The 12,888-nt window shown below is 47.5% G+C and overlaps 1 protein-coding gene across 2 annotated transcripts in view; it reads right to left on the bottom strand.

Moving 5' to 3' along the window:
* The window catches only part of KLF7 (KLF transcription factor 7), a 103,917-nt gene that overhangs the window by 48,675 nt on the left and 42,354 nt on the right, over window positions 1-12,888 (bottom strand). Inside the window, exon 2 of one of the 2 annotated variants that reach the window (XM_075528955.1) lies at window positions 5,311-5,932. In XM_075528955.1, coding sequence (XP_075385070.1) covers window positions 5,311-5,932 — 622 coding nt within the window. The remainder of the gene's footprint in view (window positions 1-5,310; window positions 5,933-12,888) is intronic. The other variant, XM_075528956.1, reaches the window with a different exon arrangement.

Genomic DNA, 12,888 nt, shown 5'->3' with positions numbered 1-12,888 from the left:
TCTGCCTCGGCAAGCCCCATGGCTCGCATCTGTAGGACGTACTCAGGAGTGCCTATGTCGCTGAGTCATTATGAGAATGAGATGCCTGGATATTTGAGAAAGAACATAAAACAGCACCTGACTTCTAGATGGTGCTTTATTGGCATCTGTTGAGTCAGTAAACAAACTAACCCAAATGCTGGAGAACTTTCCGTCCATGTGGGCAATGAGAACTATCACCTGTGTCTTAGCAGCGTGGCTTTCTGTGGGTGATACTTTGGGCCATCTTTTCAATTGAAAACAAACTCTTCTCCTAATTCCTGACCACTTCTTCAATGGTAGCGTTTTGTTGCTGGCGTTAGTTGCAACTGCCAGGTAGACTGGATTGCGATTTGTGATCGCTCCCTGCATGCAGAATGGGATCACCCCAGAGGAATGTTAGAACTGGATTGGTCAGAAACGGATGACCAGGACATCCTTCAGAGGCACTGCTGGGTGGGTGTGCACCACCAGCTTCTGGGTTAACCATTTGTGCCCCCAGGGACTCCTCCGATTCAAAAAGAACCCCCCCCCCCCAAGAAAACGCAAAATCGGTAAATCCCACACGTGTTTTACCTTTCCACCTGTAAAGCACCCCTTCCATGCTTCACTGTGGAAGCTGGAATGTTCTTATCATCACTCAGGCAGGAAGTCCAAGCAGTTGCAGTCTACGGAGCGCCCTCCCAACAGCTCAGGAAAAAACACACTTGCTCACATCTCTCGCTGGTCACCAACATGACCCGCTCTTCAGAGTACACAACCATGGGCATGCTTTTTAGACGATGGCCCTCGTGAGCGAAGCAACAATTAAAGCGCAAGCTTTCCCTTTTATCCTCCCACGTGGACAGGAAGAGCTGTGGAACATGAGGCCTTACGCTCACTTCCTCGCATAGAAACACAAGAGTTTTAACACACTGACTCTTATTCTGAACATGAGAACGTAGAGACTTCTTAAACACGAGAAGCGAAGGTTTCCCTCGCACCTAGGTAGAGGTGACGCTGCTGGCTTGAAGAAGATGGAGACTGTGACACAATGCTTGGAATATGGAGGAAGGAAGCAACAGGTCTTATACAAAGATCAGAAAGCCTAGTGGGAGAGGAAAGCCTATAATGGCCTGGCGGTTGAAGGGGTGTTTATGTTCCAGCAGTGCTAAGTGCTCCTGTGGGCGGTGAATAAACCATTGGTCCATTTCCATGCACTTCCCTTCACGAAGGTCCTGACACTTGCTAGCAGTCCCTTTGTCCCTATTCTTGCCTCACATTCTTCCATCCCGGGGCTGCTTCCCCCATCCCTAACTTCACCTCACAGGGCAACCGGTATCTGTGCTCCAGCTACCTACTGACTGGCACATCTGCTCCTTAAAAAAAACACACACACACAAAATTCCACTCACTGCCAAGCAACCTCCAGGGCAAAAAGTTTGAAGGATTCACAGCATCCTCAAAGCACAGCCACAGCAAGGGGGGTGCAGTGTGTGTGTGTGTGTGTGTGTGTGTGTGTGCGCGCGCGCGCGCGCGCGCACACGCATGCGCATCTTTTCCAGTTCAGTACATTCTATCTCTATAATGAATACATGAATAACAGGTTTAAAATTCCTCAATGCAAGCACACCCATGTTGCCAGCACCACGCTGCTTCTGAACATGGGAGACTCGCTCATTTCACTTCAGTTTGGCTTCCTTTTGTAAGTGTATCCACTTGCAAATACAGGACCACAGAGAAGAGACACGCCACGCAGACAAAACCCTGACGAACAAAACAAGGACTTCTCTTTCCTTGGGGATGCTTTTGCTTTCTCTCCCTGTTCCACAGCTTTTCTGTAAGTAAAATAGGAGGAACTGTTTCCATGGGATGAAATGCTTTGTCTGAACCCAACCACGGCCCCCAGCGCACCCTTTTGCGTTCATCATCACATTTCATGATCAGTGCTCCGCGCGTCTCGGGCTTAGATCAGCAAACTCTTCCAACCAGAATCCCCGTCGCCATAGACCTTTGGCCTGGAGCTTTTACTCCGCCATCGCCTTTATATGTTGGCACTTAATTTGATTCCATCCTTCATGCTGTTTTCATTATTCTGAGTTCATCCACACCACATAAATTATCACCTTTGTTTTCAGTTCCCCATGGGCCCCATTCACACCAATTCCAAATAAATACTCGGCTTCTCATCCATTTAATCCAAATGAATTCATAGCCCCTCTCCCCAGCCTCCGCCCTGCTACCCCTCCCTCCGGCGGCCTCTCTCTCCTACAGCACCTACTTTCGCTCCCAGCCCTGTGTCCAAGGAAGGGTTCTCCAGGCACAATGCTCGTGAATGCACCGCGCATGCATGATGTCAGCCTCAACCTCCACAGCAGGTGCCTTTGAGCATCATAGCCCCAATGGTCAGAGGGAGACTGGAAGCATGTTTGCTTTGGGGCATATTTATCTCTGACTTCTTAGTTTATTTCTAGCTTAATAAAGCTTTGCCCACACCCCCCCCCACACACACACACTTTGCATCACTAATCATTATCAACAGTCACTACAGCATTAATTACAACCAACCCTACTATTATCTATAATGGGCTCTGACTATCTACTTTCCTTGTATTTGCTCATTTAATTTTCAAAACAAGTTCAGAGGGAGACACTTGGCCTGTTGTAAAGGAAAAACCCAGACTGGGGAAGGGGAGCAATGCGTCTTTAGCATTTCCAAGAGTGGGCGGCACCACCTCCTGTGGGCCCCTGGGGTGATACCAGGGGCTGCCAAAGCACACACCACAATTTATCCGGGATTATGGGCTGCAGCACAAATGTTTTTAATTGTCGGGGGGCACAGAGTAATCGTTATGATTATTTTTCTGGAAAGGAGCAGTAGTTCCAAACCATTTGGGGACTTAGGGGCTATGTCACACATCCAGCAAGAGGCACCACCAGGACTCCAGCCCAAGTTCACCTGACTGCAACGTCCTGTATTGTTGCCTTCCTAATAAAGCATGGCGCCTTCAAGAGGGAGTTCCCTAAGGGAAGGAGGCATTTCACTTTCGTTGGCCTTACAGCAAGGGGTTGTGGGGGGCTGGGTGATGCGGTGGACTCTGTCTCAGTAGTACTCCAAGTGGCAACCTTCAAGAAACAACGCAGCCAATGATGCCAACTGCAGGATGAGAACAAAGACAAGGGTGCTCTGGAGCTCTTTAAACAAGCCTCCGCATTCCCAGAACTGCGCACTCTCCCCTCGGAGCGCCTTGTCCACTCTCTCAGTGTCAACCTCAGAGCGCCTTGTCCACTCTCTCAGTGTCAACCTCGGAGCACCTTGTCCACTCTCTCAGTGTCAGTAATCTGGAAAGGTGGCCAGAACCATGCATTCCAAGTCCATTCAACACGCGTGCTTCATCTTGCTCTGTCTGGTTTCTTCAGGAGAGCCAACAGCCATATTGTGAAGCCTGGGAGCACCGCCACATTCAGTCACTAGAGTAGGTTTTAGAAAGAGAGGACTACATACAAAAATCCCAAACCACCTTCCAAGCATCATCACCAAGGAAGGAGACGAAGAGAGCCACAAGCGTTAGCCTTGGTGTAAGTGCGTAAAGCAGACAAGTCAAAGCCACACTCTGCCAGCACTCCATGCACAGGACTCTGCTCCCCATCCACGAAGTGCAAAGAGGAGGCGAGAGACCATCCACAGACCCACCAAGGGCGGCATGGGAAATTAAGTTCAGAAGCGAGGAGTGCAGGCCTAACCCCTGTGCCGGCAAGGAAGCAATGTCAGACCTCGTCCTCCCATGGGAATAGCTTGGAGCTTCAACCTAGCCATTTCCTTCGCTGTGTGTTATTCACCTGTGCTTTGGGAGTGTTCTGTACCACACAGTGCCATTTCACAGGCCTCCAGAACAGTAGCGCTGAAAGAAAGGGGTCTTGCGAGTCCACTTTTGGCTACCTGGGGGTAGCAAGGCCTGGTATGGTAGAAGGATATGCTGGAAGTGACTCAGGTAGGTAGTGATATGGAAGAATGAAGCCAAACCCACGGCTGTGAAATCATTTCCACTTACGGCAGCCCCACGTGGTACTCAGTGGATCTGCCTCCCACCGTTTCCTTGGCTGCCATCTTTACAGAGGCCGATCCCCAGGCCTTTACTCCATCGCTTCCCTGATCTGGTTGGTAGCACTACACTGCGCGTTAGTAGTTGAGCACTTAGTTATCGGTGCCCCCCAGGAACTAGAGTGCAGGCTTTCCTGACTTTCCAGCCACGCAGTGAGCCGAGAAATGAGCGCTCACCAGACCCTACTCCTGTGCTTCCTCTTGCAGAATGTCATTCTCGACACGCCACGGAAGCCTGGGCTTTTCCCTGCTCAGTTTGGCTAGCACATACACACAGGTAATACATTGTTGGGGACTCACTGCGAGGTCCAGGGATCAGGATTCCCATAGGACCTGAACATCAAGAGCATAGGCCATCACCAGCTTCAACCTCAGCTCAGAGAGCAAAGGCCGGTGCCAAGGAAATGCCCATCTCCCTCTTTCCTGTGTAAGCCCCATCGCATCAAAATGGTTGCTGGGTGTGCCCGCGAAAGTCTCGGGTAAAAGACACAGTCCTCGTGCCTCCCCTCCCTGCCTCTGCCACACACATAGCAATGTAATCACTTCAGCAACTTCTCAGTAACAAGCTCATTAAAAAGCAATTCTGCCATCTCTCCATACAGCACGCGCCAGAGAACAATGCAAAAGAGGAGATGTCAATTAATTATACAATGATCACATCTAATGAACTCCGAAACCCTCCTGCTGTTGGTGACTTTGATGAAAAATCAGGATGCTGGGAGAAGAGTGAACAGGGACACCCTGGCTACCTTGTTTAACTGTGAAATCTTTCAAACGCGCCCCCTCAGCTTCCCGTGTGGATGGAAACCAGAGCGCTACATTCCTAAAACAGCGGAAAGTGTCAGGAGAGTGACCAGTGCATGCACCATGTACGCAGTGGCTCACACTACCAGAGAGAGCGCCCTACCCCCAGCCTCCCCCTCCTGACCCCCCCCCACCCCCACCCCCATCAGCCACACAACCATTTGATCCTACGCTGGGATTAGCTCTGCCTGGGAGGGTCTCTGGAAGCCAGCAGAGTGACAAACCCTTGCTCTGAGCTCAGGACATCTCGAGATCTTAGGGGAGCAAGGGAGCCATTCTGTGTTCCCACCCAGGTCCTGCTGCCTCGTGATCCCAGCCTACTCAATACGGACGCCACTTCTCAGAACGAGGCGGCGCTAAGGGAGAAAACAAAGAAGCGGGGACCACGTGCGGCCACCTTGTACCACTACCTGTGTGAGTCCTCTGGTGGGCCTTTAAGTGGGAGCTTTTTGTATAAACTTTGCGGCACCCGTTAAACTGACAGCGATGAACTCTCTTCTTGTTTTCGGGGCATGCCTCGGCCCCGACCCCTCCTTGCTCACTGTCGCTCTGTGCGCTCTTCACCGTCGCCACGGCTGCTGCTGTGGCCACCCCTCCCACCTTGACCGAGCTGAGCGCGGCCTTCTTGGCCACCAGTTTCAACGTCACCGTGCCGTCCACAGCGGAGAGAGTCTGTGAGGTTTTGACCAGATGGCGGCTGAGCTCCGGGGACGACGGGGGCGTTAATGAGGTCACTGCGTTGAGCTGGGCCTGGTTGACGGCCGTGTAGCTGTCGAGGGAAGAGCTGGCTGGCTGGAGGCTGAGGCAGGTCTCAGAGAGCAACTTGTCCCGAGAGAGCAGAATGTCCACTGCCGAGCTCTTCTCGCAGAGGGTGGCCTCCACGGGCAGCAGCAGGGGGTCCAGGCGCCGGAAGCTCTCCTCGATGCAAGGGGGCGGCGAAGCGTGCAGGAAGCAGTCCAAGTCCTCCCCGAAGGTCTCCGAGATCCTCCTGGGCTCCGTCTGCAGGTAGCGTTCCAACTCAAGGCATGTCTGCAGGGGGGAGGAGGGAGGGAGAGAGACAGCCATCAGAAGCAAAGCACACCATGGCGCCACATGCTGACAGAACCAAGAGCAGGATGAGACACACGCCGACAATGCTGGCGAGGCTGGTCCGGAAAAGTCTCTGGTGGAGAAGGGCTGGCCTAGCTAACTCTTATCTGGGAGCCCGATAAGGGTCACATCATGAGGTGTCTTGATAAGCAGAGGCCAAGGAGGGATGCTCACCACGAGACGGACTGACACAGAGACACCACGAACTGAAAACACACCAAGCATCACGAACATGGTGCAGGTTCGGGCAACATTTTGTCCCGTCCTGTACGAGCTCACAGGCCAGAGACAGCAACATGGATCTCAACTTCCGTCACTGCGAGAAAAGTAGAGGCCCGTAAGACGCATCGTACACCAGCAAGTCCCCAGAGACTATGAGAAGATGGTATGTGGTCTGCTCCTAAGTCCAACCCAGCGGGTCATATTCTCCAAGAGTCCCTCAGCAAAAAGCGAGTAGAAGCAGACAGGGTTCTCAAACCAAGACAAGACGAGTCCAGCATCATCTTTCAGAAGTGACCTCAGAGTCACCAAAGTGAGTCCGCTTTCCCATCGGCCCTGAAGGGCAAACCTCATCCACCCAGAGGTTGGCAACTACAGCGACGCTCAGCTGGCAGCGAGCCATGCCCTGGATGCACAAGATAGAGCCCTGTTGGCTGCAGCAGGTTATTAAAAATACCATTGCTCCATGCTTTGTGGCAAAGACCTAGGTCTCTACCTACAGGATAACAAGTTGCATCACGGTCATTTGGCCTGTGAAACATACAGTCCAGTGGATAGCAACATAAATGGTTCACCTAGTGACGCAGTAGCAAAGACACCAAGAACCTCAACAGGTCTTTATCCCTGGAGAACATAAATCTTTGTAAGTATCTACTTTGTAAGCAGATACTTATGAATTTCTTTTTGGTATCGTAAAAGCTCTCCTCACTTAAAAAACCCTACTAGCCAAAATCTTGTATGAAATGATGGTACTAACTTGCACCATCAGCTCAATTTACTCTGTATTCCGGGTTTCAACGACTAAGCACTGAATGGACATTTAAATTTTGACTAGCTCCTAATTTACTGCTTCCATAAAACTTCTCTGTTTTCAGCCCAGCTTCTGATTCTAGACATTTCTTTGATTAAAAAGATTTTTTTAAGGTTGCACCTAGCTGTGTTGTATCTGTCAAAGGTTGGGTTGTTTTTGGGTTTTTTTAATATCTTATTTTGGAGATACTTCAAAAGATTGACGGTTAAGTTGCCGTCTGGTTAACGCTGCATTACTGAGTAAGAAAACCAGATTACAACTATGAATCAGCTTTGGTTCTCACAGTTGCTATCTAGTAGTACAGTTCAATGAGTGGTTCCAATCTTCATTCAGCATTCCTGTCTCAAGCGGGCCTTCAACCCCTGTGTTCACAGTAAGGGGCACGGCTCCATATGTGTCTTAAGAAGAAAGCATACCAGGCCCATGCAGTGAAGGGGGTACAGTGAGGAAACACAAGCTGAAAATGATATGGATTTATGAAAAGCATGATACAAAGTGAACATAAAATAATGTGTGCTGTTGAGAGGAGATGAACAGACAATGGATTAAATCTTCTCTATTTCATTATATTAATCAATGAATACTTATTGGGAAGAAAGTTAAGTTTTCATTCCATTTTACTTATTGACTAAATAATGGCTCTGGCTCAGTAGCTCCCTTCACTTGATATCAGAAACCAATACTATGACCTTCTCAGTTTCTACACATCTGCACCGGCCACCCCCCTCACCCATCTACATTACCTTCTGTCTTTTTATGAATTCCACAACTCAAAATTGTGGAGATGCTCAAAATGATCATTTACTTCTATCTAATTTGGAAACTTTCCGTCTGAACACTATTTAGTTCCCCTCTGATCTGTAAGATTCTACTCTTGTCTTCTGAGATGGGAGGAATCCCTAACACTGTTATCCTGAGCTATTCGGTGAAGCCTTGAATGGAGACTACCTTTTTAAGTCAGCTTTTACTCCGATAGCAAGTTAACCCATAGAGCAATGAGTATCACCTTGAATGAGACCATGAGACCAAATGGTTAACACCTATCATAACGCACCAAGGAGGGCTGGGGTGCTGTGGGAGCGCAAGCCCACCCAGAAGGGAAATACTGAGACTGTTGATATAATGTGAGCCATGAACCCACCATCACCAGAACAATATGTGTAGAAATTGTAGACTGAGGATTTGTTGTACTGTGTGCACTTCCACCAAAAAAATACAATTAAATACATGTTTAAGAAACACAGGATTCTACTCCTCAAGCCTCCCTTCTCCCTTTTAGACTATCACCCACCAAGCATGATGCCTGGCCTCCAGGTCTGTCAACCAAATGTCAAATGAACTTGCTACTGCATTACTGTCATCACTCTATCTCCTCTACTCTTCAAGGTCATCTGCTGACGCCCCATGCGGGACTGTGTCAAGGCTGGCATCTTAGAAATGACCTCACGTGATATCTTCAGGAACACAACTGGAAGACGTCTCCAGTTTTGCCCCCCAAAGAGATCCAGGTTTTTATGTAGCATATATACTCTAAATATCAACTGGATCATGGTTTAAAAGATGTTCTGATGAGGGAAACAAATGGACAAATGTGCTTGACACAATGGATGTATGTATGGATTGTGGTACGAGCCCCCAATAAAATGATTTTAAAAAAGATGTTCTTCAGATGATACCCTGCTTCATACAAAGACTATTTCTCCCACCCAGGCACCACTAACTACAGGTAGAGCTTGGAGGTGTCTGCCTTTATATATTTCTCTGGCTCAGAGATTTGAAAGTTCCTAAAACTGTGGTTAATACTCAGGAGGTTCAAAGCTCTGTCTATTCTGAGTACTGAGGAGCTGGTATGCTCTAAACACATGTGATCTTCCATTGTTGTTAGATATTGTGGGCCGGTTCTGACTCATAGTGACCCTGTGTCCATCAGAACCAACCCCTGTCTGGTCCTGAGCCAGCGTCTCCATGGTTACGTTTGAGCCCACTGTTGCAGCCATGGTGCCCATCTATCTCACTGGGGTCTTCTTTTTCACGGACCTCCCCTTGACCAAGTATGAGGTTCATGTGAGAGGGAAAGGGAGAGAATCTGCCCAGGATGCTTCCTTTGGGATCCTAGGAGAACCTGGGTCGTGTAGATAATGGGAGGATCCTGATACCGCCCGTTGGAAAAGTGGGCCTCTTTAACGAAGAGGTCCTGGTGAAAGACAAGATTGCTTCCATCTGAGAATTAGAGAAAAGTAGTACCCAGGATATGGTGGATAGTCTTGTGAAATTTTTAAGAAATCTGGGGCTTTTTGTTTGGTTGGTTGTTTTCCTCAAGGAATCTGCTTCTTATAACGCCTGCTTAGGATGAAGCTTCCAGGCAATGCAACCGATCCACTGCCATGGGTTCTGACTCATGAAATCCTATACAGTGTTTCCCATACATCTCTAGGGGAGCAAACAACTTCATCTTTTCCCCAAGGAGCAGCTGGGGGGTTTGAACCACTGACCTTGCTGTTATCAGTCCAAAGCTTACCCCAAAGTGTCACTGTAAATGGAGTGGTTGTTGGCTATTGGAAAATGATAAGAGGCTTAATTTCCTCATGTGGAATGCTGAAGATAAGATGTTAAGGAAGAGGAGGGTTATGACATTTTATTATTTCCATCCCAAAGAGAAAGAAAATATAAACGATTACAAGAACCGCCATAAGAGTCTGAGGTTTGGGTGTTTATTCATGGGTCTTAATGCACACACACAGAAGAGAAAAAGGAGTAACTGTGTATGCATGTATGAGCTTACATACATCTGTTTCCTAGCTATGTCCACTGGGGTGACTGACAAAGACATCACAGTGGCAGTGAGCACACAGCTAGCATACAGCTGTTGTCTTTTTCACATATCAAGAAAAACTCGACAAAGGGAGCTGGGGCAAAGGAAATCCAAGTGGAACCTGGAACACCTCATGGCCCTGGAAGATAAGGAAGTGCCAATGATCTGATGAGACTCAGTTGAGAATTTGCACAGGGCTCTCCACAGACGCATCTGGGCAATGTGATCCAGAAGAAGGGGGAGGGAGAGGGGAGTGGAGGAGGAGAAGAAATTTCTATCTCATAGAAATATCTGAAGGTCCCTATTGACAGAGTTAAATTGCTGACCAAGTAAAGACGTGAAGGGTCAACTTCCTTACAGTCAAATGACAAGAAATGATGGAAATAGAAAATCACTGGCAGGCAAGCAACAAAGTAACAATGAGTGTAGGCAAGGATCATCAGTAGATGCTAAAATTAGTAGATGACAGTATGATGAGATGAAACATATTTGCTTTGTCTCAAGGTATCTCTCCTGCAAGATCTTTGCTAACTACAAAGATAGCGATAATAACTCTTCTGTAAAGTAGACTGGGCGAGACAACCTTAATGGTGTGCTCAAAGTCAACCTCCCCAGTAATAAGACACCTTGGCATCATCTCTTCCTGACGTGATTCACTGTAGATTATCCCGTGGAATCTCTGCCAGAAATGTATAACTTAAATCAAATCATGAGAAAAACATTGAACCCATCCAAACCGAGGTCCATTCTACAAAATGACTGGCTCGTGTATTTTTTTTTTTTAATCTGAGCTTGTGAAAAATAAAGGAAGATTGAGACGCTGTCACAGATTACAGGCGACTGAGCAGATACGACAACTTAAAAAAAAAAAAAAGCAATCGATCCTGCCCTGATCTTGGACCAGGAAAAGAACATTGATAGGAACGCGGTAAAATGTAAATGCAGCGTATAGATTAATGGTACGGTGCCAACGATGCTTCTCTGACTCTCACAAATGGACTTACGGTTATGTAACATGAGGGAAAGCTGGGCAATGTTTCGACAGGAACTCGGTGTGTGTCCTGATTTTGCAATTTCCTTTAAGTCAAAAGTTATTTCCAAGAATGAGAGCAGAAACAGAGAACAAGCGCGGCCATCCGCAGGCGAGGTGTCTCCATGGTGAATGTGACACAGAGTTCAAATGCTCGTTCCACCAGAAGCCGATTTACTTGTTTCAATGACACTCTCGTCAGTAAACTCCATATCTGAGTCAGCAGATGTCAATTTAATTCCATAAATTATGTCTGACTGGTCCTTCACCTTGGCGATAGAAGGCCTCCCTTGGTCTACTTCACAATACAACTTAAGGTTTCAGCCATTGGATCACCCCTCCCCCCCCGACTCTTTCAAAAACCCATTATAGTCAGCAATAGAAAGGAAATGTTCCCAAGCACAAAGTGATTTCCTTATATATTTATGAGTCACAAATGAGCTTTATGAAGTCTTTCTGAAAGCTTAACTTTGAAATGCATGATTTCTTCATCTCCAATTTTCCCAATAAATACCACCTGAATTTGTTTTTTGACCTGATTACCCTGAAACCTTTGCAAAATACTGTCTCCTTTTTTTTCTTAGTCTTATGACTTAAGGAAATATGCTGTTGAAGGTGATAATCCAAGATCTGGCTAAACAGTTTTTAAAAAGCTTAAAACTTGTATTTCCACACCTATTATTTCTCTAAGAGGCCATAGGCAGAAATTGAAAGAAAAAGGTTTATCCAAATCTCACAGCACAAATTACATTTACCAAAATCTCCCTGCTGCTGGCAAGAAGTCTTTACTTTCACAGAATCAAGTGGGCGGGGGGTGGGTTACCAAATGGCTTTCCTTCAACCTGTCCTTCTCCCATTAGAAACGACACCGGATTTCCCCATTTGGACTGCAAACATTTCGTGGCCCTTTTGCCATTTCCCAGACCAATTTAACAGTTCACTAATTTTTCTTTTCAAAACCTATGCTTCCTTTCTTCATTTTCCCTCATGCCCATATGTGTGAAGCAATCTTTCACCTTCCCTCTCACAAATCACCCTTACTTTGGAAATTCCACACAAACGCTCTCTCTTTCAGGAAGCCCGGTCTAGAAGAAGTGAAGTCAAAAGAGTCAGTTTTCTGCAAAGGGTGGATAGACACCCTCCTCATGCTCGGACAATTAAACAGTATCACCAAAGGGTATCTCCGGTCCATAGACTCACAGGGAGAGGAGCACCTGCCTGGCTTGTTTGGATGATGAGCGGCTTAAAAGCAGCGACGCCACTTCTTGTAACGTGTGGGGTCTGAAACAGTAAACTGAATCATTTGGATCTAAACCTGCATCTCTGTCCTATCAGCGGCCAAGCGACACCTAGAGAGATGTCTACATCGCCTCACAGCCCCCATCCATCATCACCTGCACAATAACTGCTCCTTGTTCCGTTTTGTAGCTCTAGTGCAAGGTCCTCAAGGCCACTTCTTTACAAACCAAGTGTTCAGACTGGAAACAGTTGTAGTTTTTATTTCTGTGTTGTGGTAGTTGGACAATTTTATGTCAACTAGACACTCCTAGCTAGGGGTAGGGTCAAGCCTGTCAATCAAGTGGTCACCTGATGACACCTCCTTAGGGGTGTGGCCTATGACAGTGAGGGAATCTGAGAACTGCCTTTCTTCTTCACCTTCTTCTTCACTGGACTTCCCTGGGACTCTGTGTCTGAAGCCAGGGGTGGTCCCATGTGGAACAGTAGACCCTGAGAACTGCTGGCACACAGCCGTGTTTCCACCTAACTCTGTACCCACCGGCCTGTGATCTTCCTGCTTCCTCAATCGCCATTCTGCATCACCAGCATGTGACTGTGAGTCTAAAGAGGGCCTTAGCAACTAGCATAGGACTTAAGGACTTAGCTGGCCTGGGCTGGGATGGCTTCTTGAGCAAAAACTACTTCTTGACATCAAGCCCTTTCTTATACATAGATGAGCAACACTGGATTTGTTCCTCGAGACAGCCCAGCCTAACACATGTGTCTTCTGGGCATAAGACAACGAC

Source organism: Tenrec ecaudatus, chromosome 13 (assembly GCF_050624435.1).
Source record: "Tenrec ecaudatus isolate mTenEca1 chromosome 13, mTenEca1.hap1, whole genome shotgun sequence".
NCBI classification, from domain to species: Eukaryota; Metazoa; Chordata; class Mammalia; order Afrosoricida; family Tenrecidae; genus Tenrec; species Tenrec ecaudatus.
Note: the sequence above shows the minus strand (reverse complement) of the source record. Positions and strands in the feature narration are given on the sequence as shown.